The sequence below is a fragment of the Carassius carassius genome, chromosome 17 (assembly GCF_963082965.1).
Source record: "Carassius carassius chromosome 17, fCarCar2.1, whole genome shotgun sequence".
Taxonomy (NCBI): domain Eukaryota; kingdom Metazoa; phylum Chordata; class Actinopteri; order Cypriniformes; family Cyprinidae; genus Carassius; species Carassius carassius.
The window spans coordinates 10,420,941-10,445,763 of NC_081771.1; the positions used below are offsets into that span (position 1 = coordinate 10,420,941).

At 36.5% G+C, this 24,823-nt stretch overlaps 2 protein-coding genes across 2 annotated transcripts in view; both read right to left on the reverse strand.

Moving 5' to 3' along the window:
* Positions 1–19,870, reverse strand: part of gpr84 (G protein-coupled receptor 84) — a 187,338-nt gene extending 167,468 nt beyond the window's left edge. Inside the window, exon 1 of the mRNA XM_059570860.1 lies at positions 19,865–19,870. Within this exon, the coding sequence (XP_059426843.1) occupies positions 19,865–19,866 (2 nt within the window). The 5' untranslated portion in view covers positions 19,867–19,870. The remainder of the gene's footprint in view (positions 1–19,864) is intronic.
* Positions 225–12,474, reverse strand: LOC132161069 (serine/threonine-protein kinase 35-like). The gene is made up of 3 exons (XM_059570862.1): positions 11,855–12,474; positions 8,755–9,503; positions 225–1,618 (listed from the first exon to the last, which is right to left on the reverse strand). The coding sequence occupies exons 1-2, from the start codon at positions 12,315–12,317 to the stop codon at positions 8,779–8,781; spliced, it is 1,188 nt and encodes a 395-aa protein (XP_059426845.1). The 5' UTR covers positions 12,318–12,474; the 3' UTR covers positions 225–1,618; positions 8,755–8,778.
* Positions 19,871–24,823: the final 4,953 nt, after the last annotated feature.

Genomic DNA, 24,823 nt, shown 5'->3' on the forward strand with positions numbered 1-24,823 from the left:
CTTGTTCCAATGTGGAGAGCCACACCGTCCAGAATCTCAAAATACCTTAAACCTGAGGCTGAATCTAAAAAAAAAAAAAAAAAAAAGGATTGATCTCTCAAGCCTCAAGTTTCTCTCACAGCAGACAGCAATAAGCAGTCACAAACAGAGAAAAGGGAATACAAGAAGCTAAAAGGATTAAAAAGCTTAACACTATAGATTTATTATTAAAAAAAAACAAAAAATTACTAGCCTCACCAAAAAACAGAAAGCACTGTTAGTTTATTTAGTGAATTAGATACTAAAACACAAGAGTGCTGAGGTAGAACTATAGCACACACGAACTGTCAGGCAAAACCACTCCAAATTCTTCTCTGTGAAGCATTCGAAAGAGCTACACTAATGAGCTCCCATCCTGTTTTTGAGAACATCAAGTAGTCGGTTAACAAAAAAGAAATATTGGATTTTTGACAAATCAACCAAAAAATCTGTTCTATATTGAAAATGCATAAGTAGTATTTCTTATATAAAACAAACACCACTCTGTCTTTAACTGCTCCCTTTAATCATAATCAAATCCATATTTTAATCTACCAGATTTCAAAACAACTAAACCGTAAAACTGTAGAAGTGTGCGTGTCCGTGCAGAAGTGTTGTTCACACTGTTTATTTCATAAGTGACAGCATTATTGTAAATGGGGCACCAGAATAATTAATCATTTTTTTGATCAAAAAATATTCTCACACAATGTACAAACAAGCACCTAAATGGTTAAACTGCACGTCTAATATGTAAAGTGTTTAAATATTAAAAACATACTGCATGTCTAAAAGATAAAGCTGTAAAACAAAACAAAACACTACTAGAAATCTCACTTATATCACTAGACTTCAAGGCACCAGGATAAATCTGCGTAATATTGGGTTTAGGCTTAAAATCATGAGCATTTTAATGGCAAATGAAAACCAGGTTAAAAAAGTTGGTCTTTAATTCCCGTGATTTCAGCTGTTTTGTTGTGACAGAGGAAAGATAAAGATGATCAAATTTTGTAGAGTTGCATGTTTAACATAAAGTAAGACCCAAGTGTAAGACTATGTTAATTACATGGTTTGTGACAATTGCTTGTATTTGGATTTATTTTCCCCCCAAAAAATTAACAATAATTTGTGAACTAAAACTGAAGGCTTTACTGCTCATAAAACTGAATAAAATAACTGAAATAGTTTCCTCATGGTCTGTTTTTATGGCAAATGATTGTTTTGAGGAGATGAGCGAGCAGGGAGGCTCTGAGAACAGAATTTTATAGTCCCAGTCCCTCAGGAAGACTATTAAAGACCTTGCTTGTTTTAGCTTGATTGTACTCACTGCATCATAACATCATTTTTAGCTATACTTCACTCTGAGTGACATAACTGATGATTGATTTAGGCTGAACACTTCTGGGATAAATGAATGATTCGTTTAAATTACTAATGTAAACAAAAAAAAGTGAATGGTCAGTTGAAAATCTCTTTGTGGCAAACTTTGTATTGGTGTTCAAGTTGAGTACTTTGTACTCTTCACATTAAATCAGCAATGGAGGATTCACAGTTTTCCAAGCAACGCGGCCCCTTCTGGTCTGTTATGGAAAGGGAAAACCTAAAACAGAATAAAAAAAATACAAGTCATTAGGATTAGTACCTGAAATAGTCACACATTTGACTATACAGACATTTAATATGAACTAAAAATGCATTAATAGCCAATATAATACATTTTCCATTGACCATGGGAACCCAGAAGACAGAAAACAACACTAGACATACAAATTGAAAAGAGAAGAGGTTGATTGACAGGCTGAAATTATGTCATGATGGCTATTTCTGTTGCATAATGCATGAATTAATGGGTCCAAATCTCAGATTGCTTGATAAGTAATCAGATTTACAAGCATTAAAAACATCTCACATAGAAAACTCTTTGCAGGCTATTTGTAATCAGTCAACACGACTACCGCTTGATCTCAGATGCATACAGTATAAAGAGCTCACCCCTCCTCATATCCTGCAGCTCAAACTATGTGCTGAGTCAGGAAGAGCTACTAAACGCCCCGCTGCAGTCACTCAAACTACACAGCGCATGCCGTTTCGGATGCAAACTCACCATCTCACGTCCCACACATACAGACCAGAGAGAGAGAGAGAGAGAGCAAATGAACCAAGAGGCTCCAAGCAGTTTTCTTTTCCTGTCTGAATGTAGCAACAGAAGAGAAGGAGAGGGGGATGGTGAACAAAAGACGACTGGAGTAGCAGACAGCTGTAATGTCCTCATAATGGCTGGGGAACTCACGAGCCCTTTCATATGCATTCATACTCTTTTTGAGCACACAAATACTATTTTAGTGACTGACATTCAACCATAAAATACATTACTTTAAATGCTCTGCTGAACTAATCCAATATTCAAAAAGAAAATAATGATTTTTAGAAATGCAATATTAAATAATGTACTATTTTTTCTAAGTTAACCTAAAAATAAAATACTAAAAACTAAAATCAATCATCTATAAATGCTACAGCATGATTTGGTCATTGCAACATTTATTTCACGGTTACATTTTAATACATTTTGAGATTTGCTTAAGATTACATTTTACTGCGTCACATTAAATTGTTGGTGTTTTTAAACTAAAGAGACAATGTACCTATATCAAAATTCTGTTAACATTTACTCACTCATGTGGTTTTAAACTAGGGCTGCACCATAAATCACAAGCGATATTTAATCATATTTTGAGCATGTTTTGCACAGCTTGTCAGTGAACAACAGCTCTGTGTAGTTAATGATTTGTATTACGAAGCCTTTATAATCTTTTTAGATTTTTTACGTTTTGGTCACCTGAATGGAGGGACAGAAATCTCTCAGGTTTCATTAAAAATATCCTAATTTGTGATTTAAAGTCATATAGATTTGGAACAATATGAGAGTGAATAATTGATGACAATTTTCATTTTTTTTGTTAAGGTTCAATATCGATACCTATAATAAATATCAATATTTAAAAAAAAAAAAACTTAATTTAGGTTGATAACTGAAACTGAGAAAACTTCATTATGCACCCTAATGCTGTAATACTTTGACTAAACTGGTTCTTGCAAGGAACTGTCAGTTATGTGTGGCATGTCAAAACAAAAAATCTTTCCATTTCAGGACTAGGAAGAACTTCCAGTCACCTGGTCTGTCTGATGAGCATTGTCCCCCAGGGCAAAGAGTATGGAAAATAGAGAGAGAAGAAGGGATGGAGAGTGTTAGAGGAGGGGTGGTGGAGAATGGGTGCGGTTGTATAACAGCTATCCCAGCATGCACTTTTAAAAACAAAAGAGGCTGTTATAGCATGTGAACAGAAGCTCTCTGAAAGTCATGTCATTAAACAAATCACATCCTGATAGAGTCCCAGCAGAGCTGTCAAAACCACTGTGAAACTGAAATGGTCAAATAAGACACTTGCAGTAACATGATAAAAAATTTTTTTCAAGAACTACAACGAACGGCTCGTTTGGACTACAGCGATTTTCTCAGGGTTTTGTGATGTCACAAAGCAGTCCATTAGAATATCAATAAAATAATTCTCGCCTACGGAAATTGGAATGGTTGGGGGGTAGCGAGGGATGAGGTTGTGGTTAGAACGCTTTGTTGAGTGCATCAGACAAGACTACGATGACGAAGAAGTGCTACTAAGCTTTCGTCATGGTGAAGAAACACTTTTAAAGGAGTACTTTTTTTCCACCCCGTGCCTTTTGAATTTCCTTGCAGTAGTGTTGTCAAAAGACCCGGTACTTCGGTACCAAGTCGGTACTAAAAAAATGAAAATGTCACGGTACTAGGTTTCTGTAAGTACCGGTGGTACCGAGGACCCGTTCAAACCCGGTTCTGGATGCATAAAGCGCTATGATTTCCGCGAAGCAGAAAATGCGGACGGAATCTCAAAATCCAGTCATGAAAATGAAACTTACATTTTAATATGGACAGTCACGGAGTTTGTCAAAGTTAGCATAAATTAATCAAATCAAAACTCCATATGGACCAGTATCTGTAAATGTTAAGCCGCAAAAGTTGTTTGAAATCTGCCTGCATGTTCTGCGCGTCTCTGTGTGAATTAATGAATGAATGGTTTCTTTACTACATAGACTGAAGCGCGTGACGCTTGCAATAATGAGGACATACAACATCCCCAGAACTGTTCTGAGTCACTTCACAAGCATTTTACCGTTTCATTTGAGTAAAACCAGTGTCAATTTAAAGGTATTCACAGAAAACCGTCAAAACAGCCTCTACATTGCGAGTAAATCACTCGCATATGTGAATAAATTTTACTCGGGGCGAGTAAATTATGTCTATTGTTAGCCATTGGCTAATAAATTCTTAGATTTTACTCGCCAGTGTGTGTGTGTTCGAGGCTATTATAAGATTGGCGCAGATATATTTTCACTCGCTGAACACTGACTGAGCGCTTCAGAGTTCTCTCTCCATCAAGCGATCTGTACTTTTCAATTCATCTCAATGGACGCACAGTACACCTGTATTTGCCTCTTTTACCGTCTATGGTGTTTGCCGAATTGTAAACTCTGTGTGAAGGAGCACGACTCGCCGTCGCTTTGCTGATAGCTTTGTTTCTCACACATGCAAAGAGAGAGAGCGAGAGTCTTACCAAGCTGAATCGACATGCTACATGTAAACTATATTCTTTGTTGTCTTCTGTCAAAATAATGTAGTTCATTTTGAATTATTCATATTTTCGAACAAGCAGAAGATATGCCGGTTTCTCCGGTAGTGGGCGGAGCTAATGCTCAAATGTCAAATTCATTGGCTGGCGCTCATCTTTTACCGTCCCTGTTTTGATTTCAGCAAATCAGTTCGACCGATCGCAGACAACGTGATTAATATTCATGAACCAGCAGCTCATCAATCCATAGTGCATTGTATGTTGTTAATATGGTAGTAGAATTAGTAGTATTATTATCTTTTAAAAATAATTATTATTACTTTTTTTTTTTTACAGAAACCCTCAATGAACAAAAATATCTTAAGCATCACCACCAGTCTTAAGTTCAGATAAATGACAAATATGCATTCATTACAAATTCATTTTTACATAAAGGCATTGTGCTAGAAATATTACTATTATTTTGTAAAATGTATGTGATAGTGCTACTACTGTTAATTAAAAATTAATCTCACAATATTTCTTCCATGTTTTAATTTTAATAGCAAATCCCCTTTATTTACCAAAAAATAAAATGTGTTTAAATTTCATAAATTAAAAGACAAATTAAATTTGGGTGAAACTTGTTTACTGTTTTTCATAATTATATTACTTGTAGAAGAACTTTAAACACAATTGTAAATAAGTATAAAGAATGGCATTGGTTTTATTTTTAGTGATAAAAAGTTTTTTTTTTTTAAATTAGCATATTTTTGTGTTTTGCTTTGGTACCGAAATTGGTACCGAGAACCGTGGATTTTCACTGGTATCGGTACCGAATACTGAAATTTTGGTACCGTGACAACACTACCTTGCAGCATACGTTTTCTACCTCGCTGGAAATTTTAATGCAGTTATTACACATGCACCTGAATAATTATGTAAATAAGTATTTTACAGTTATGAAAACACTTTATAAATAACTTACAGTACAATACTGGACAATGATGTAATCTGCAGAACTTACATTTCAATTATGAGACTATGGTGTGTATATAAATTCATCTGTATAAGTTTCACTGCAATGATTATCATGTTATAATGTTAGAATTAAATAGGGCTGGGTACCGAACTTCGATGCCTTTATGGTATCGAACGAAAAACTTCGATACTACGAGTATCGAAAAATTATTTATCTTTTGGTGCCAAATTTCGGTTCCTAAAGCCAAGCAGCCGTTTTTTTTTTTTTGCCAAGCGGCTGTGTCTGTGTGAGCTTAATTCGCCGTGATTGGCTGTCCACCACCACGTGACGTGATGGGGAGGATTTCTGAAGATACTCGCAGTCACACAACACAAGTGTAGTTGTTTTTTCTCAAAACGTTTCCGTTTTACAATGCCAAAGAGGTCTAAAGTGTGGCTACACTTTATAAAAGTGGATGCCGAGTCCGCAAAGTGCAACATATGCGATAAGAGTATTGCAACCAAATCCGGTGTTAATGAAGCATTTGTTTGCATGAGTGTTTTGTCTACTCCATTGCGTAACTTGAAACACGCCCCCTTTCACGTCGTCTAAATAACAGAGAGAGAGAGACAGATTTATCCGGTACAGCGAATTTCTCTAAGCAGCAGGCCACATACGTTCACTTAAAACATAACCGACTGTGTTTACGAGAATACTTGCAGAGACAATTATTTTGATATAATTGTGTGTGTCTGTGTTCATTCAGAAGTTACGATACGCGAAAGATGAATTCATTCTCTGTACGCGCATTGTCTGAAATGCTGCTAGCAGCGCGTGCTTTGAATGAGTGAGCGTAAGCTCCGAACGCGCGTGAATTGTTTAAAACGCTTGAATCAGCAATATTTAGAAACAAGTGCAAGCGATCAGCTACGATCCGTTTCACCCCTTCAAGCGAGTGAACAACACGAATCAAGTTAGGAATTTTACATCACTATCCACGATAGCCCATCGGACTGGAAAACACAATAGCCCCGGGACGTGGCGCTAACGATTTTGCGAGCCCTGCACCTCAGATCTATCCAATTTGTGAAACACTGGTTTACACATTGGTTCGTTAAACAAAATAAATTATTATTTTAAAAGATTGACGCAAAAGAATCATCGGTTCACTAATCGGATCATGAACTTGTATTACCGAGCCAAAGATTATCTATTATTGAACATCTCGAATGAATAAAGACTTCAAGTTCATCTGTAAAGCACATAAAGCTATCGTTTGAGTTTATAAACTTCTATTTCATGCATGATTCATATGGATCTGCTAACTTAATGCAAAGTGTGAGTTCTAGAAGAATGTTTGTGTCTTGATGAGCATGTATCACTCACTAGGAGTCGCTAAATGAACAGCTGCTGTTCTTTATTTTCTTTCAACGGAGGAAAAAAATCCCCAAACTTTTTACTTAAATATTAAATTAATAAATGACATCAAAACGGGGGCGTTTGCGTTATGATGTGGTGGGCTGCTGTGGGCCAGAAAGTCCAGGGCAACTTTTTGGTCCCAGTCTGCCCCTGAATGGCGCACCCCTATCCAAAAAGCACAACCAGTTGTATTAATAATGTTATCCTGAGTGTGAAGTGTTACCAGAATTTGTTTTAATTAAGGTGAAAAATAAAAGGTTTGTGTTTAATGTATTTGTTTTGATGTTGAAATGGATTTTAAAACATATGGTATCGAAAAAAGTATCATTAGGAACCGGTATCGAAACTGAGGTATCGAAATTGTCACCGGATCGAAAGATTTTGAACAATACCAAGCCCTAGAATTAAAGACCAATAATCATTACATATTACAGCTGCACTTATCTGTACATAGTAAATCCAGTTTTTTTTTAAGCAGTTGTTGACATCGTACCTAAAATGCAATTTAGCCCAAAAAAAACAACAACAACAACAACGTTACCACTCTAATATGTCTGGCAATATCAGTGTGCAAAGTTTCTGCGTGATTCTCTGACTCAATATTCTTGGGGTCTGAATTTGGCTCAAACTGATATGCCAATATTGACGCTAGGGTTGGGCCGACAGCTGATGCCATCGACTATCGCCGATGGCTGATAGACATCGCGATGTTGAGCCGACATCGTGATCCCCCATCCCAAGCTCCCCCGCATAACACCGCATCCCAATACAATATTCTGAAACAAAATTACATGTACTACAGAACCCCTAAAAGGAATAAATACAAGAGAGGAAAATACATATTTCAATACTTTCTCTTGCAAAGAATCCTTTATCATTTGCGATTGCACGGTCTCTGTTTATACTATGGAGCAGATGTACTTGCCACACATTTTACAAGATTAGATGTTTGTCAGTGGTGCTGAGGATCTGCAAATCATTCGCAATCATCCTTATTCATCTCTCCTTTCTCTGTTTATATGGTATGTGAAATTTTGAGTACTGTAATGTAACAGGCAACCATTAGCAATCATTATGTGTTTCCCTTGTCTTCCTGAATCACCTACGTATTCACACTTCTGGCACACCCCCTAACTCCTCCCCCCGATGTCATTGTCCAATGTGATGTTTCTCTGTAGACATCGTACAATGCCAATTTTGTAGTCATCGTCAAACCCTAATTGACACTTTCCTTAACGGAGCAGACAGAACTTGCTGCTTTGGCAAGGGGCGTGGCAGTCCTGAAACATCGCCTAAGTTGTTGACCAATCACAACACACTAGAACAGCTAATTAATCACAACACATTTAGTTATTTGGAAGACGGGCCTTCATCAAACCTGGAACTAATCGAGATGTTTGTGCCCAGGCTGGGGAAAAAGGTATTGTAACAATGCAAATTATGTGAAAAATAATGCATTTTTCAAACCACCAAGCATGAGAGCATGTTCAAGTACTCCCCCAAAACAAAATCAAGACTTTGTAAAAGAGCATAATATCAAATTTTCTACCAGCTTTCAAATTCATCCTGCGTTTGTCCTGAAGAGATAACATAAGAATACACAGCATTTCTGCCATTCTACCATTGTCTGTTAACAGCTGCGATTACTGCCACTGGACACAAAAACAAAGTCAAAAAACAACATTTATGGAAACTGAACTGGCAAAGGCTTACCTGTGTGTGCATTCAGGTCAGAGTTCACGCTGCGCAAGTGACCTGTCCCATCCTGCTGTGCAGTTCTAGTGCGTCTGGTCGGTCCTGAGGATTGACGGCCAGCATGTCTTGCAAAAGTTTCCGGAGTGCCTCAGGCATGTGCGAGCGCCTGCGCTGGGGAATACTCAGCACCATCTTTGGGTTCTCCAAAAGAGCCTCTCCAACTGGGACGATATCGGAACCTTGCCGCACATACGTCCCGAGAAGCTCCCGTTTTGACTCGGCGTCAATGAATGTAATTCTCTCTATCATGGCCCAGATGATAATGCCTACAGCAAAAATGTCTGCTTTGGCTGTGTAATGTCCTTCCCAAACCTCTGGTGCCATGTAAAAGTCTGAGCCGCATGCCGATGAGAGCCAGAACTTGTTGATGTTAACACTGTTCTTGATTTTGTCCTGTCCCTCCTCTGAGTCTCGTACTCCGGCACTCAGACCAGCACACACTTTGCTCAGTCCAAAATCTGCTACTTTCAACACAGGTGCGCCAGAACGCTCCGAGATGAGGATATTATCTGGTTTAAGGTCTCTGTGAACAATGTTGTTTTCATGCAGGAATGCCACAGCGCTACTCAGCTGCATCATGAAGCTGGCATTGGTTCGGGGATCAGGCCGTCGCGACAAGATGAATTGATTCAGATCCCCTCCCTCGCAAAACTCCATAACAAACCACAGGTAGCAAGGCTCATCAGGACACGACAATACACGCTCACCTAAAAGAACACACACACACACAAACAAAAAAGATGCAAAGATGAATATACTTAAATTTCAATGTTGAGGAGATGTTTGCATTGGTATGAAACTTTAATAAAAAACAACCATGATTTCAAAAGGAAGGATTATAATGCAACTTTCGCAGAACCTACTCAACACTGTTGTTGTCTAATAAAAGTCTTAAATGAATTCACCTTCAACAGAAATACTATGGTTTAAACTACCAGTTGTTGCTTATTGACATTAAGTTAGATTATTTATGATGTTTAAAGAAGGCATGAAATCAAAATTGGAGATTTGTGGCTTTTAGTGTGTGTTTTTTGGCTTTGATTTCGTTGATATCCTGTTGCACTCCTACAAGTCAGTCTGTTTGGATAAACAGACCAAAAATACCGGATGAAATAAAATGCTCAATAAAATGATAATGTCCTTTGCACTAATAATCACATGCCTCTGACTAATATCAAGTATTAAATCATGGCTATAATGTAAACCAGAAACTGTATAAGGCAGAGAAGGTCTATTTGTAGATAAATTGTGCCACACAATATGGCAGCTGTAGTTTCGCCTTACAGGTAAAAGTACCAATCGTCATTTACAGGAATGGAAATCCTGATTTGAAGTTTAAATTAATTTGTTTACCATAGAATGCATGCACATTAGCACAATTTATGAATTTATGTTGTCAAATTTCATTGCTGATTTGAAACATGCTACTGTTACATAGGTTTGGTCTTTCCCCATTCAAGTAGATATGAGCTGTACATGCATGCCTGGAAATAGCTTACAAATATGGCTGTCAAGTGCAACAACTTAAAGGGACAACATTAACATTAAAGGGACCATGAGGTAAACGTAACTTTTTTTCTTTTATATGTCACACCTCAACCTTGTGTTTAGGAAAAGAGAAAAAACACATCAGCATGGGAGCGAAAACTGTAGGAAAACCTTCCACATAACATATTTGTGTTCTATAGCAAGTAAACATGTTTTATAAGATGGGAGAATGAGAGCAGCAGATAAAACAAGGAGTTAATGCAATGAAAAGTGTTAAAAGAAGAATGGATTTGCCATCAGTTTTAGAGGTTGGATTGCTGTGAAACCAGTTTGAACTGTTGAGTTTTCTTCTCACAGGACTGGACAAGCTCCCATAAGAACAACAAACCGGCTTGTATCCCGATACGAGCCAAAATGCCTTAGTCTAATTAATAAGCATGTTCCTGTGCTTTCATGGGCGTTATTTTCATCACTTTCTTTGGTTTTGTTGAGCAAGCACTATGTGAATCTGCACATCTGCTGTAAATATAACACACACTGTGAATGTCACCGGTTATTACCATAATATCACAAAACAGTCTAAAGGCTCTATCAAGTTGATAGTTCAAATTATGAAAAATACTTTAACATCAAGGAAATTGCTTGAAAATCATTTAAATCGGAGATAAAGCGGTGCTGAGTACAAGTTTATTTGCTATTATTGTCTTCATTAACTAAGTCATTGCATGACATGGTAGCTCACATGATTTAACATACTATTTCAGTTATTTCCACATAACCAATGAGACTTTGACACTAGTCTTGTGTTCCCACTAGAGATTAGGTGTTGGAAACACTTAAAATCATTAATTCATAACATTTCACCCATATTAAAGTAAAACCCTACTTTCACTTCCATTTACACTAAATATAGACCAGACAAACAGCTTTCAAGCAAATGCATCTAACAACACTTTGCATATCATACAGAATAAAAGCCTACATGATTCAGAAGATCAGCATGTGAAAGAAGTCACACAAAGAAGACATTAAGATGCATGACATCAAATTGGCCTGGAATGTCTGTACTAAATCCCCATTGTCTCTTTTTCACCAGTAAGATGATTTACACAGTTGTCATGTAAGGAAACACACTTCCTTCATTGTTAGAAGTTGGTATAGCGGGTGTGGAGAAGGTTTGACCCCAACACAGCACCTCCCCCACCTCCAACCTCAGAGTTTCATAACCGAGAGGAGGGTGGGGGAGGGCAAACCTGACCGACAGTAGCCACATTCTTACATAAAATGTAAACAGTCTTAATGTAGACATGCGCAATATCGACGTCCGGTGTCATCGGTGAAACGCCACACGACTCGCTTACAAACAATGGAGTCTCACCGTTTTGTTTCAGAGTACAATGGGAAAACTAATAAAAATTGACATTTCTTATATTTTAAATGGCTAATATGCCATTGCTACCAAATGAGTGAACGACCAAAAACAATGGCCACTGTTTGAGCTCGTGACAAAGCATTCTCCCATCGCTGACCTTCCAGAAAAAATGCCAGGGCCTGAATAATAACATCTCACCTTTCAACGAGGTCTCGACCAACCTCAAATACTGCTTTGAACGCGTATTGCCATGGCTTATTTTCTGGGCCATCCCGTTCCTTTGGAGCACACACTCCTCCAGCTGCACCACATTCTCATGGCGCTTCTCCAGACTGGTCAGAGCCCAAAACTCCGCCAGCGCCAGCTCCACGTTCTCAGGCGCGTCACAGCGCAGCTTCTTCACCGCCACTCTTGCACCTGATTTACGGGCAACGGCTTCGTACACAACGCCATAACTGCCCCTGCCAACTTCACGGAGCAAGCTGTACCTCGGTGCGATGAGTCGCTGTTCAAGACTGCCATGTTTAACCAGGTCCGAGACGCCTGCCATTGGCTCATTATCGTTTATGTTGTCGACGCTGAGCGAGCGCAGGACACTGGCGCTTTCGGTTCTTTTGCAAGCGTTCCGTGTCCGCAGCCGCTCTCTGTCCTTTGCATCCATCGCGCCTCCTCACGTTTTGTGCGTGCGCTTGTAAACACCTTCCGCGTTCATATTTCTAGAGCTTGAGGAAGTTTCGCAGCGCTTATATGTTCATTGACATCATCGTTTGTTTTCATTCAATGGGGAAGCGAGATTCAAACAACAACGAGCTGCTAGTCTGAACTGGATGAACCCTGAATGAAGTCAAGTAAGAACTTGACTGGATCGTCCCACTTTCCTGTACAGGGGGGACTGCTGACCTATGAGGACAAATGTACACGGTACGCCTCTTGTGGCTTTAAGTTACGTTAAATCAATGTTGTTAACGTGGTAAGGTGAGCCGAATATGAGAATTGGTGTGATAATTTGTTTTTAAATAAAAATAACTGTGTGTTCTTTCCTTTTTATTTATGATGGTTTAATGCATGAACGACAATTTACACATGTGCATACACAGTAGACCCCAACTTAAATCATAATTTGTAAAAAAAAAAAAAAAAAAAAATATTATTTTATTTCAAATATCGTGATTTTTTCAGTCATGAGTATCAAGAATTGGCCTAAATACCAACAGAACATTTTGACTATAAATATACTTAATTAACACAACTTGTAGAACAACTTTTTTATGCATTTTGAATATATATATATATATATATATATATATATATATATATATATATATATATATATATATATATATATATATAAATGCGTCATCTCAATGACCTTTACTTTCTAGTAATACTTGGCATTGGCTACAACAGCAGTGTTGGGCTACTTCCTCAAAGAAAGTAATATATTACTCATTACTAGTCACTCCTTTCAAAAGTAATATTGTTACTTTACTTATTACTTTCTGGCAACTGTAATTAGTTACACTACTAGTTACATTACTTTTTATTCACGCACCACAGAAATTGTAACTGTGTATCTTCCTCATAAAATTATTTTAGAATGTTAGAATGTCTATTTTTAGAATGTTGCTAACAACATATTTCAAAATCCACACTGGATCGCAGTCAGAGGTTATTACAAACACTCATTATGGATGTAAGTGTTTCATGAGTAGCTTGAAACATATTTAATATTAAATATTTTTAATTATAGTAATATAATGTACCACATGCTTATCAGAGGGATCTGGGTTGGATGTAATGCCAGAGTAAATTAAAGCCAAAACTTACACAAAAGTGTGTAAGTCTTTTTTTAGTATAATGCAACATTTCTATCTGGTGAATGTAAGCTTTTCCATATTCCAAGCTTGCCTTCTGCACTGGGAACATTAGATGCATGTGTGAGGTGAAAATTATGAAAATAAATCTTAGAATTATTTGATTGTTGGATTTTAAATCAGCAAGGTTGAGGCATCCAAAGTAACTATGTAACTAAGCTGTTTTATGGATGGTAACGGTAATATTATTACTGAAATCTTATTAGTTATACTAATAGTTACTACAAAAAGTAATATTATTACAGTAACTAAGTTACTAGTTACTGCCCAACATTGTAAATAAGTAATATGTAAATGTATACATATTAACATATTACAACATATTGTTATTTTCCAATCACAACTTTTTTCAAGTAATTCCAACAAGGATCAGCTATGTCACTGTGGAAAACCTAAAAATATACGTACATACGTGGACTGCTGTCACCCATGTTGTGGACTAGAATGGTTCAGTCCCTGCAGCAAGAGCGTGCATGTGCTCAGCGCACACACGTGGTCTAACACGATGGAGAGCGTCTGGGGTTCCTGAGGTCACCCATCAGTAGAGCATAAATGAGAATTTTTGTTAATTTAATATCGTTATAATTTATTAATTCCACTGTTCATTCTTTTGGTTCATATACACACACACACATTCATATCATATAAATAAATTTTATTTTCATAATCATAAATAAAAAATGTTCATTAAAATGTGTGACGAGTGAGGGAGAATTAGCTAGCACCAGAGCCGTTAAATATGAGAGTTGCGACACTCTTTGATCTCGCCGCCACGCGGTTCATGTAGCTCTCAATAGTTCCAAACAACTCTGCGCTGTCAACCAGTTTGAATGGTTTTAAGCGGGACAGACAGCTGCAACTATATTTGCAGCAATTGTCGGTAAATATTGACGCATAATATACATTGATTATTACGTTGACATTTGCATTACATACATATAATAGCATTATTTTCTGGGGAGTGGCGGAAACACGGCATTAATCAGTTTTTGTGTTTGATTTTGGAGGGAAGATCGGGCTGCATAAAATACATTTACAGCAACGACTCGGCAAATATTAACGCGTATGCATTGATTACTATGCTCACTACACCTACAGCGTGTTCTCTTTTCCTAAATACGATCCATAACATTACCGTTACTGTTAACGGGATTAATTTCAGTATGGTTAACCCCTTCATCCTCCCCTAAACATAGGCTAAACCTTCCCTAAACATAAGTGTACTGTTTATATTTACCTACAGTATGTCTGTATACTAATAATATACACACACATACAAAAAAAACTTCAGGTTCATTTCATTTCATTGATATATATACACACACACACACACACACATACATGCATATAATAAACACACATACATTACATGTGTTTATTATACATATATATATATATATATATATATATATATAATAAAATAAATAAATGTATATATAATATAGAGTAGTCAACATTTGAAATGGATCAAAAAAAGTGAATCAAAGTTGTCTTAAAACCTTCTAGTTTTCTGCAGCTCTGAGCTGATGGTACTGCTGGACATCTTCTTATTGTGAGGCAAGTAAGCATGATGTGCCTTTCATCTGCTGTAGTAAGTTTCTTTGGGTGACACTGCTGACCAGTCCTTAATTCCTTTGTGCTTCTTCAACAGAGCTTGGGCTGCACATCTGCCTTGTGTCTTGTGTCTTGTTGCTGCGTCTTGCCGTGGTATATATTTTTTTTCACAGTAAACTGTCTTCAGCAACCTTGTTAGCTGAGTTTGGCTGTTCCTCACCCAGTTGTGTTAATGTTAATATTACTGTATATATATATTGCTAAGACACATTCACATAAATATATACATGCACAACAAGTGAATATCAATGAGTGCCAGAAGCTGCTCAGTTTTAAGGCAAGAGAGAATGTCAACAGTGAAAAATATACAAGACAACCGATTGCATTCAATAAAACATTTAATTAAACATTACATCCTGTGAGAGGGTAAGTAAACCAGCTTCATCATCACTCCATTGTTTACAGGAACCATAAGCTCCCCAGCCTGGCCACTGCTACACTCCCCACCAATAATACATCCTGTTGAAAACAAACAGGACAACACACACATACAGTGATGGCTTACAGTGTATGGCTTTGCAAATTAAATCCCACCTGTTTGACAGCTAGAACTTAAATTACCGTTACTTTATCTAGGTATAAGGGTTTAGACTTATTTTTCACCTCCTAAAAGAGAGAAAGTGAAATATTGTAAAATTTAATGCAATCAAAAAATACTTAATATCTACAAAGATATATTCTGGTTTCATGTGTATACATTCCATTACACACACACACGAGACTGTTAGATAAAAGAGCCATGAACATGAGTTATGCAGCTGAAATACTTTACTGTATTCTAAATAACAACTATTAAAATCATGACTTCAGTTTTTTGGTCAAAAGTCAGTCTCAAATGGTTTCAAATGTCAGCCTCTTCAACTGAAAAACAGATTTCTTTTTGCAATGACACTTTTTATTTGCTGGGATAATCCACATTTATGGTACTTCTCATATATAATCACAATGCAGTGTCTAACAAACGGTCTGTGTAACTTCAATGACTAAATTAACCAAGGAACAACCTTGCTAGATATAAGCTACCCATGTTATCTAGTTGAGCTAGCAAAAAAATTAAATAAATAATAATAATAATTCTAGCTAAACTGGCTAAAGTTAATTGTAATCAGGTGTACTAATACGGTCGCATACAAGTGTAAATCACTTTAACAACAAATCTAATAACCGACGATAAACGTTGTATGTCAACGAACTTGAAGAACATTTGAGGTAAATGTAGCCCAACATCAGATTATGGTAGCTAATATTAGTTAAGTGTTTGTTACTTAAGATAGCAGCGATTAAGAGTCTACCTACGTCTAATAAACATTAATAAAGCTGGCTTCATAAAATACAACTATTATATAGATTCATGAGAGGTCGGCTAATGCGTTCAAATGTCGAAAATACAGTAATTTCATCAACTTACCAGCGAGCGTACTTCAGAAACATTGAAAATGTGTGCAGTTCAGCGCTGGAACTATCAGTGTTTGGAACTATTGGCTGCTCCACGACACGCATTACTTCCGCATTCCAAAGTTCACATTGGTCTCCATACAGTGAGGAAAGTCTGAAACTGCACTTTATATGGGCTAGCTACCTAAACAAAGCTGTTTCTTTCTATTGGCTGTTCTTCTTGAAACTTGCAGCTTGAAGAATGCATGTCTTTCAATAAATGTTTTAATTTAAATGTTTCATTTGAGTGTTCTTCACACACACACACACACACACACGCGCGCGCGCGCACACAATTCTAGGCTTTTAATTTGCAACAGTTAAACAGATATAATATAACTTATATTCCTTGGCAGCTGGCCCTGCTTATTGTTGATCCCTGATGGAAGACCACACCAAACCTTTTCTGAATAACAGGCATAGCCTTTACAACCCACTTTTTGAAAGGGAAGGAAAGAATTTATTTTATCCATTGGCAATTGAATTGACTATAAAAGTCCAAGTTAATAAATGGAGTTGTGAAACAAAACTGATATGATTCAAGAAAATAAAGAATGCACTGTGGTTTAAGCAAGTCAGTGGGAACAAGGGATGATGAGTAAAAGAGTGAAGACAAAGTTATACTACTTAGTCTCTTGCACCACCTACTGTAGTAGTTTTAAATTACATTGTTAAAACGTGTTGCATATTTTTATAATGCATACATTTATGTTTGAATGTATACGGCTAATATAGATGTAGTCTGAATAAAATTTTACATTTTAAAACAACAACAACAACAAAAATAACAACAACAACAAAGGAATAAACTATCCACTTTAAGGAATAAGGTTACGACTAGTGAGCAGTGTTGGGAAGGTTACTTTGGAAATGTAATAGGTTACAGATTACAAGTTACCCTGTTTAAAATGTAATAGTAGTGTAACTTTTTCAATTACTTTATTAAAGTAATGTAACTAATTACTTTTGAGTACTTTTTGATTACTTTTCTAAATTTGTGAAAATTAAAGAATAATAAATAAAAGCATATACATCAACTTAAATACAGTTATCTAATAAGCATGTGACGTATTCTGTGTAATAAACTCCTAAACATTGGTGTTTTTTTAAACTGCTGTCTCTGTATATGATGATAGTTTTCTCAAAATAAGTAAAATGCACATGAAGTGACACAGAGCAGTTCTAGAAATTATGTTTATGTGCTCGTGTACTCCTATATTGAGATGGCAGAGGTTGAAAACACTGCGAGCTTCAGTAGGCCTATGTGTAGTAAATGAAACCATGTCTTTGCCATTAATTTACAGGAGGGGCGGACTGGGAAAAAAATTCAGACTGGAAAATTCAAACTCATACAAACAAATTCATGGACAAAACTATTTTTTGTATGGCCCTGACATAAAAAAAAAGGTTTAAATCTTTAATTTGGGGACATGCAAAATAATTAAAAGTTCTCTCCTGAACTGCACCTTCACTTCCATTTTTCTCTTCAGTTTCTTTATTTTGCCCTCTTATCCATCTCTCTCGTGACTTTAATACTCAAGATTGAACAAAACTATACTTTACAATACAATACTCTGCAATACTACAATATCTTTATAGAAAAATCCTAATACTGTACGTGAGTCATGTTTTTCCCTTACAAAAATTAACCTTGCTTTTATTAGCCTATATAAAAGTAAAATAACCTTGTTATGTTTTTGTTTTTTTGCAAATGGATTTGTATTTATTTTTAAATAAATACATTTGTAAAATAATTTTACATTTTTGGTTACCACATTTAAACAATAGTAACCATTTTCTCTGGATTTATAGTTAAATATTAAAATGTTAATTTTCGTAAGGGTTGTGTTGTTGTCTGTCGTAGCTCCCCCTAAACCTATAAAAAAATCGGATTTTTTTTCAGATAAATTCCTACTGTAGCATTACAACAGATAATAATGATGTCCTTTATATAGTATTTTGAGTGATGACTGGTGAGCAACGTGCTGCTGCTTGATTAAAAAAAAAAAAAAAACAAAGACAAAAAAGCATCTTTACAGATGAAACTGACCTGAAAGCCTGAACAGTAGTTCAGCTTCTCTGCTCCAGCAATCCTCTCTCTCCCTCTCTCTCTCCCTCTCTCTCTCCCTCTCTCTCTCCCTCCCTCCCTCTCTCTCTCTCTCTCTCTCTCTCTCTCTCTCTCTCTCTCTCTCTCTCTCTCGCATTGATTACTCTGAGTCTGATCCAAACCGTTTGGCGGAGGCGCGGAGTGCGCGCGAGTCATGACTAACACTTCATGATTTATTAGAGATTTAATTATCAAATGGCGGATTCGCAAATGATCGCTTTAGTACATTCGGCAGGGAATTATACAATAATGATATTAAATAGTGGGGCAAAATCGGCTGCCAGGTCACCGGGAATTGTCCCGGTTCTCCCGGTGTCCAGTCCGCGCCTGATTTCCACAGACAGGCAGAATGTGCAAGTCATATATTGAATTTTTGGGGCTTTATATTCACAGACACTAGTCGATGTCATGTTTTGATTCAAGTGTACTGACCTACTTTTGATTTAGTCATCCAAAATGTGGCATATTCCGTCCGCGTTAGGCATTCCGTTTTTATGACTGGATTCTACGAACCAGACTGTGTTTCCGCATCCCAGAAATTATTAGGGCGGTATGTCTCAGAATTGTCAGTGCAATTTGGGAAAGAAATAAGTTAAATCTGTATGTGGATGTGTGTAAATATTCAAATGTAATCCCCTTTGTAATCGTTAAAAATTTCATAAGTAACTGTAATTTAATTACTCATTTTTTCGTAGTAACTGTAACTAATTACAGTTACAATAATTTTGTAATTAAATTACGTAACGCCGTTACATGTAACTAGTTACTCCCCAACACTGCTAGTGAGCTACCCTTTAATGTACTAATATGTGCTTTTAAAGCAATACTTTTCAGATGTCAGCCACTAATAGGGATAAATAAGGTACAAAGTTGCCCAAATAAGGTGCCTTTACCTTTTGTACCTTTGGGTACCACCCCAGGGAGTACTTTGTACCTTTTCCTTAGAGTGTAGCTAGTTTGCGACCAAATTTTGTAAAACAAATAAAATAAATATTTACTATAAATAACTCACTATTAATGAAAAATATAATGTCAAATATAAAGTTGGATGATTTAATTGTTGGATACAGATATAAATCAACTTTATAGTCAGGTTTTAAATGAAATATCTTAATAAAAATGTTCTAAAGAGTGGTAATGAGGATGGGGCTTCAACAATAACAAAAATTTACACTGTACATTGCGTCATCATAAGTTGATTTCTTCCGTGCCCTTTTATTATTTTGCAGAGCATCCTGTAGATGGCAGTGATGTTATTTTTGTACAACTGGTTGCTACAACTGAAGTGCTACTGCACTTGAATGAGCAAACATTGAATAAACCCTGAATAAACCTGGGATCTTTATATATGTATAATAAATATTACTACACCAAACATGTTTAAAGAGACCTAAAAGGCCAGAACAGACTTAACAGTTATAGTTAAAAACGTGACTCTCCTGTTTAGTGAATCGTAATGTGTTTAAGGATCATGTCTTTCAGCAGAAACAAAAAGATTCCTAGGTTGTAGCTTTTTTTTTTTTTTTAACACAGCTACAGCTAAAATGTGTAATTATGCAAAGGACGCACAGGGAAAAAAACAGCTCTAAATTGCTGCAACCTTATTGTTTTGCATCTCTATAGGAAAGAACATACTGCATTACATCATGTGTGACTCATTAAAATGCAGAGACATTTGGCTGTTGTGTGTGTAGTGCAGCCTTGAAGACCCACAAGAACAAGTGGTGTAGAAAATGAGTGTGTGGTACAATAGGATGTTGTATGCTGCTCTGAAGTGGGCAATAGGGTGCAGCGCTCCATGCTTTTGTGTGGCTGCCATGGCAACTTAACAAATATAAAGTCCAGCTACATTTCTGCATGTTTTGAGTAAAATAAAATAAAATAAAAAATAGTTCAGTGTATTCTAATGACATAATAATGGCAATATCCTATTTTTATTATTCACTCATAAATAATTAATTTGAATACATTTGAATTCTTTTTAAAACAATAGGGCCTACCGCTGTCACCAACGGATCCTCTACAGTGAATGGGTGCAGTCAGAATGGGAGTCCAAACAGCTGATATTAACATCACAGTCATCGAATGTAATCCATATGGCTTTAGTCCGTCCAGTAACATGAAGGGAAAGCTGTGAGTTTGTAAGAAACATAATGTTTTTAGTTAAAACTGTTGCTTCTAGGCTGGCTAAAATACTAGTCCTCTATCCACATTGCTTTCTCCAGCAATAAAGTTGTCTCATCTGATTCATGAGAGATGAAAACAGTTTGAAACAGTTCTAAATAATTGGCTTTTTTTTATCAGATGTTTTAACTCTCATTTTGACAGCACCCTTTCACTTAAGAGGATCCATTATTGAGTAAGTTATGTAATGCCACTGGAATGTAATGACAATGGAAAGAAGTGACGCTGTGAGGATGTTAAGGGATCTGATATTGCTCTTGCCTCTGTCCACCACTTCAGCGCTCCTCTGAGAGATTGCTGAAAACACAATCACCGCAGGAGTAATCAGGACACAAGAAGAAGAGAGAGGTTATACACAGACCCACCTCCGCACACACACAACACTTCACTGCAAATACTGTCCACTTGAACTTGAAATGCAGAGTGATTGGCATGACAACATTAATTCCTTCATCATTTCACGTATATCTGGGTCGGGGGGTGCTTGTTGGCCTAAGAAAGAATCAAAAACCTCTGATTTATACAGACATCTGTTATGGGTCATTTTTTTTAATGATCCAACTCCTTTGGCATCTGAAGATACAATTATATTGTGTAGTTTGAGTGTAAAGTCTGAAACAGACCCCCTCTTTTTTCACTTGGCATGATGTCAGTATAATTTTAAATTTTAAATTTTTGCTGCTGTGGGAAGGTTGAAGCAGGTGAGCGCACAAGCCTTATGGTTGCCGTGGCAACCTTTTATCACCCTAAGAATGCTGTTGTTGTATTCAGCAAGTCGGTTAAATGAGGGAAAACTGTGACACTGAGGTTTGCATAGAAACATCAAAACACATAGTCCCATGGCAACAAAAAGTCAGAGAAAGATTCAAATGAATAATTTACCAAAAATAAACATTTGCTGAAAATGTATTCACCCTCAGGCCATCATTAGATAAATTTGTTTCTTCATCAGAACAGATTTGGTTACATCACTTCTTCACCAACAGATCCTCTGCAGTGACAAACACTTGGAAAATATGTTGCAATATTTCACAAGTACTCAATACAACTCCAGTTGATCAATTAATGTCTTGTGAAGTTAAAAGCCATATGTTTGTAATAAAAAAAAAAAACTTTTTTTTTTACTTCAAACAAATGTATCTTGTAATTGTTTCTATATTGTAACCACAATATAGCTTTCCCCAGTGAAAAAATTGTCTTGTCAGATAAATATACTCTTATGGATTATGGACTGGTATTTTGTCCAGTTTGTTTCTTACAAACATGCAGCTTTTCACTTCACAAATTGTTAATTGATAGACTGAAGTCATGAGAACTTTACTTTTGGATTATTGTGAATTGTGCATTTTCTTTTAATTATCAGTATTATAGTATAAACAGCTGCAACATCTTGGAACTGATACTGGAAATTGTTTAAATTTTAAGTTTAAATCTTTGCATGTCCACTTGAATCAATTATTTAAAAGAAAAACTGAAATGAATGAAGAACAATAAGCAATTCCTGCATTTCCACGTGGGGACAACAGCAAATACTTAAATTTGCTGCATAACATGTATGTAGGAATATTCTAATTGTGGATTTAAAATAAATGTTCAACCTGTACACAGATGTGAACTGTAAAATGCTGTGAGATGTGTATTCAGAGAATCACTAGAAAAGAACAGACTGATGGATGATCTGATTCTGTAGGAGATGTAGAGCAGAACAGGATAACAGCGTTTAATGCTCCGGGTCAAAGCTGTTCTCTTCAAAAGACTAGCAACACTGAGTCATTAACAGAGACAATCAGAGCAGGTGATCAGGGTAAAGATAAGATGTGCTTTTGAAAGGCAGATGCTAACACTGAATATTGATTGTGTTAAACTTACAACAATGCTTCATGTCATGCTCCTGTCCCTCGTGTTCCCTGTGTTTGTGTTAGTTGTTTTGTTTAATTCATTTAGATCCAGATCTCTGCTTGTCGTCTCTGCCAGCCATATTATAGTATCTGATAACTAATTAACAGTGTTTACAGCACACTCTTTCTAATTTATGCTGTGTTTGTGCTACACCATGTTTCTAATTAATGCAGTATTTTGCAGTATACCGAAATGTACAATGGCATTGTAAACAGCTCCACATTGCAGCTGTTTAATTGATCTATTTTGTATCAGTTATTTTTCCTGAGAGAAATCAGGAAACAAAAGAGCACACATCAAATAAATATATTAGGTCGGTGACCTCCTGCTGACCTTAAGTGAGTGACAGCTGCAGTTATAATAAAGGAAGTGGTTTTCTCTTCATGTGAAGTGTAGGGTTTTTACAAAGATGGAAATGTTCTTAGAGCTTAATATTCAGGTATAAGGTTCTTTTAAAGTGTTGACAAATGTTTCTTCCAGTAACGTTAACAGAATATTAATTCAAAGTTATGGTCTTTATTAATGTCTTCAGTATCAGCATTATAACATTATTTATACATTGTTTATGGAAAGTTTTTCTGAAACATATTTTAAAAATGTTCCTACTAAAAAACATTAATTATATTTTGAATAACATTTTCTTAATGAGAAAATTAGCAAAACATATTTTGATTAGCTGGGATAAAGTAGCGTTCAACTCTATTCATTAGAAACTCAATCTAGTATTGCCTCAAAATTTTTATTTTATTTTATTATTATCTTTTTTTTTTTTGCATTATTACAATTTCCAAAAATGCACAGGGTTCAAAGCAAACTTTTTTTTGTACAGGTTCAGTTCACATGGAATTAAATCTGTTAATTGCAGCAGGTATGTGGGTGTATCACTGTCATTTCTAATGATTTTGAGTGAAGCTGGTAACACAATACTATCAGATTCTGTTTTCTGGTTGCATGTACGCATGGAGCACACTGGCAAAAAAGTTACAGAAGCACATAGGGTGAAAGGTGACAACTTGTAACTATGATGAGTGAGTGGGTGAGAAGGAGAGAGAGACAAAGATAGGCAGGCCAAAGAGGAAGATGTGTTTAGAGACAGTGATTACCTTTACCTTCTGGCTGTGTGAGCTAAGAGGCTTTTAATTGAGCTGAACGTTTCTGTACATGATCCCAAACAAACACTCAGTGATAGTTTTATTATCATCATTAAATAAATTCACAATTATTACCTTTAAGTGATCCACCAAAAACTGGATTGTCAATTACTCATCCTTATGTTGTTTCAAACCTGTTTACATTTCATTCTTCTGAACACAAAAATATCATAAACACAGGACATGATGGTAGACTGTCCATTGTGCCAATGGATTGTATGCACATGAGATTTGCCTTGATGTTGAGAGTGGGAGCTATAGTTCAGTATTGGGAAAGATGTAAATTTCGGGACACATCGTCAGTAGTGTACCTTTGAATCAGGGGGTGTTTCGGCCTTGCAACACTAGACACCCTTTTCAAAGGTGGCCAGCTACAGGGTGATCAAACCTGAGCTTGTGTCCCATGCCCAGTTATGAAAGTTGCCTAGTTGTTTACACATCCCACTGGACTATGCAAGGCAGGAAATATCCTCTTCCCTGAGTCAAGCTGACTTCGTACCCTGTTCGCTCTTCTCATGGATGATTATGCTCTGGATTCTCAAGTGGGTTATAGGTGATTTATTAGGTCATATATACTCTTTGAGCCCAACAATGGTCCTTTCTCTTAATCCATATCCACTGGCTGCTTCTTTCAGCCACTTCGGAGATCGATCTAATTGTCTGTCGCAGTGCCTGTCCATGGATGCCAAGATCTTTCAGCAGTCTGATGGAAGCCGAACCCACAAAACCTCTGCATCCCACTTCAACCGGATAGACTTTCGCTTTCCATCCTCGTTGATGAGCGTCTGCTGCCAGTTCTAAGTAGCTCAGCTTCTTGCGTTCATATGCATCACTCGTTGAGCTCTCCCATGGGACTGTAAGCTTAGTGATATAAACAGATTTCAATGAAGGGGACCAAAGAATC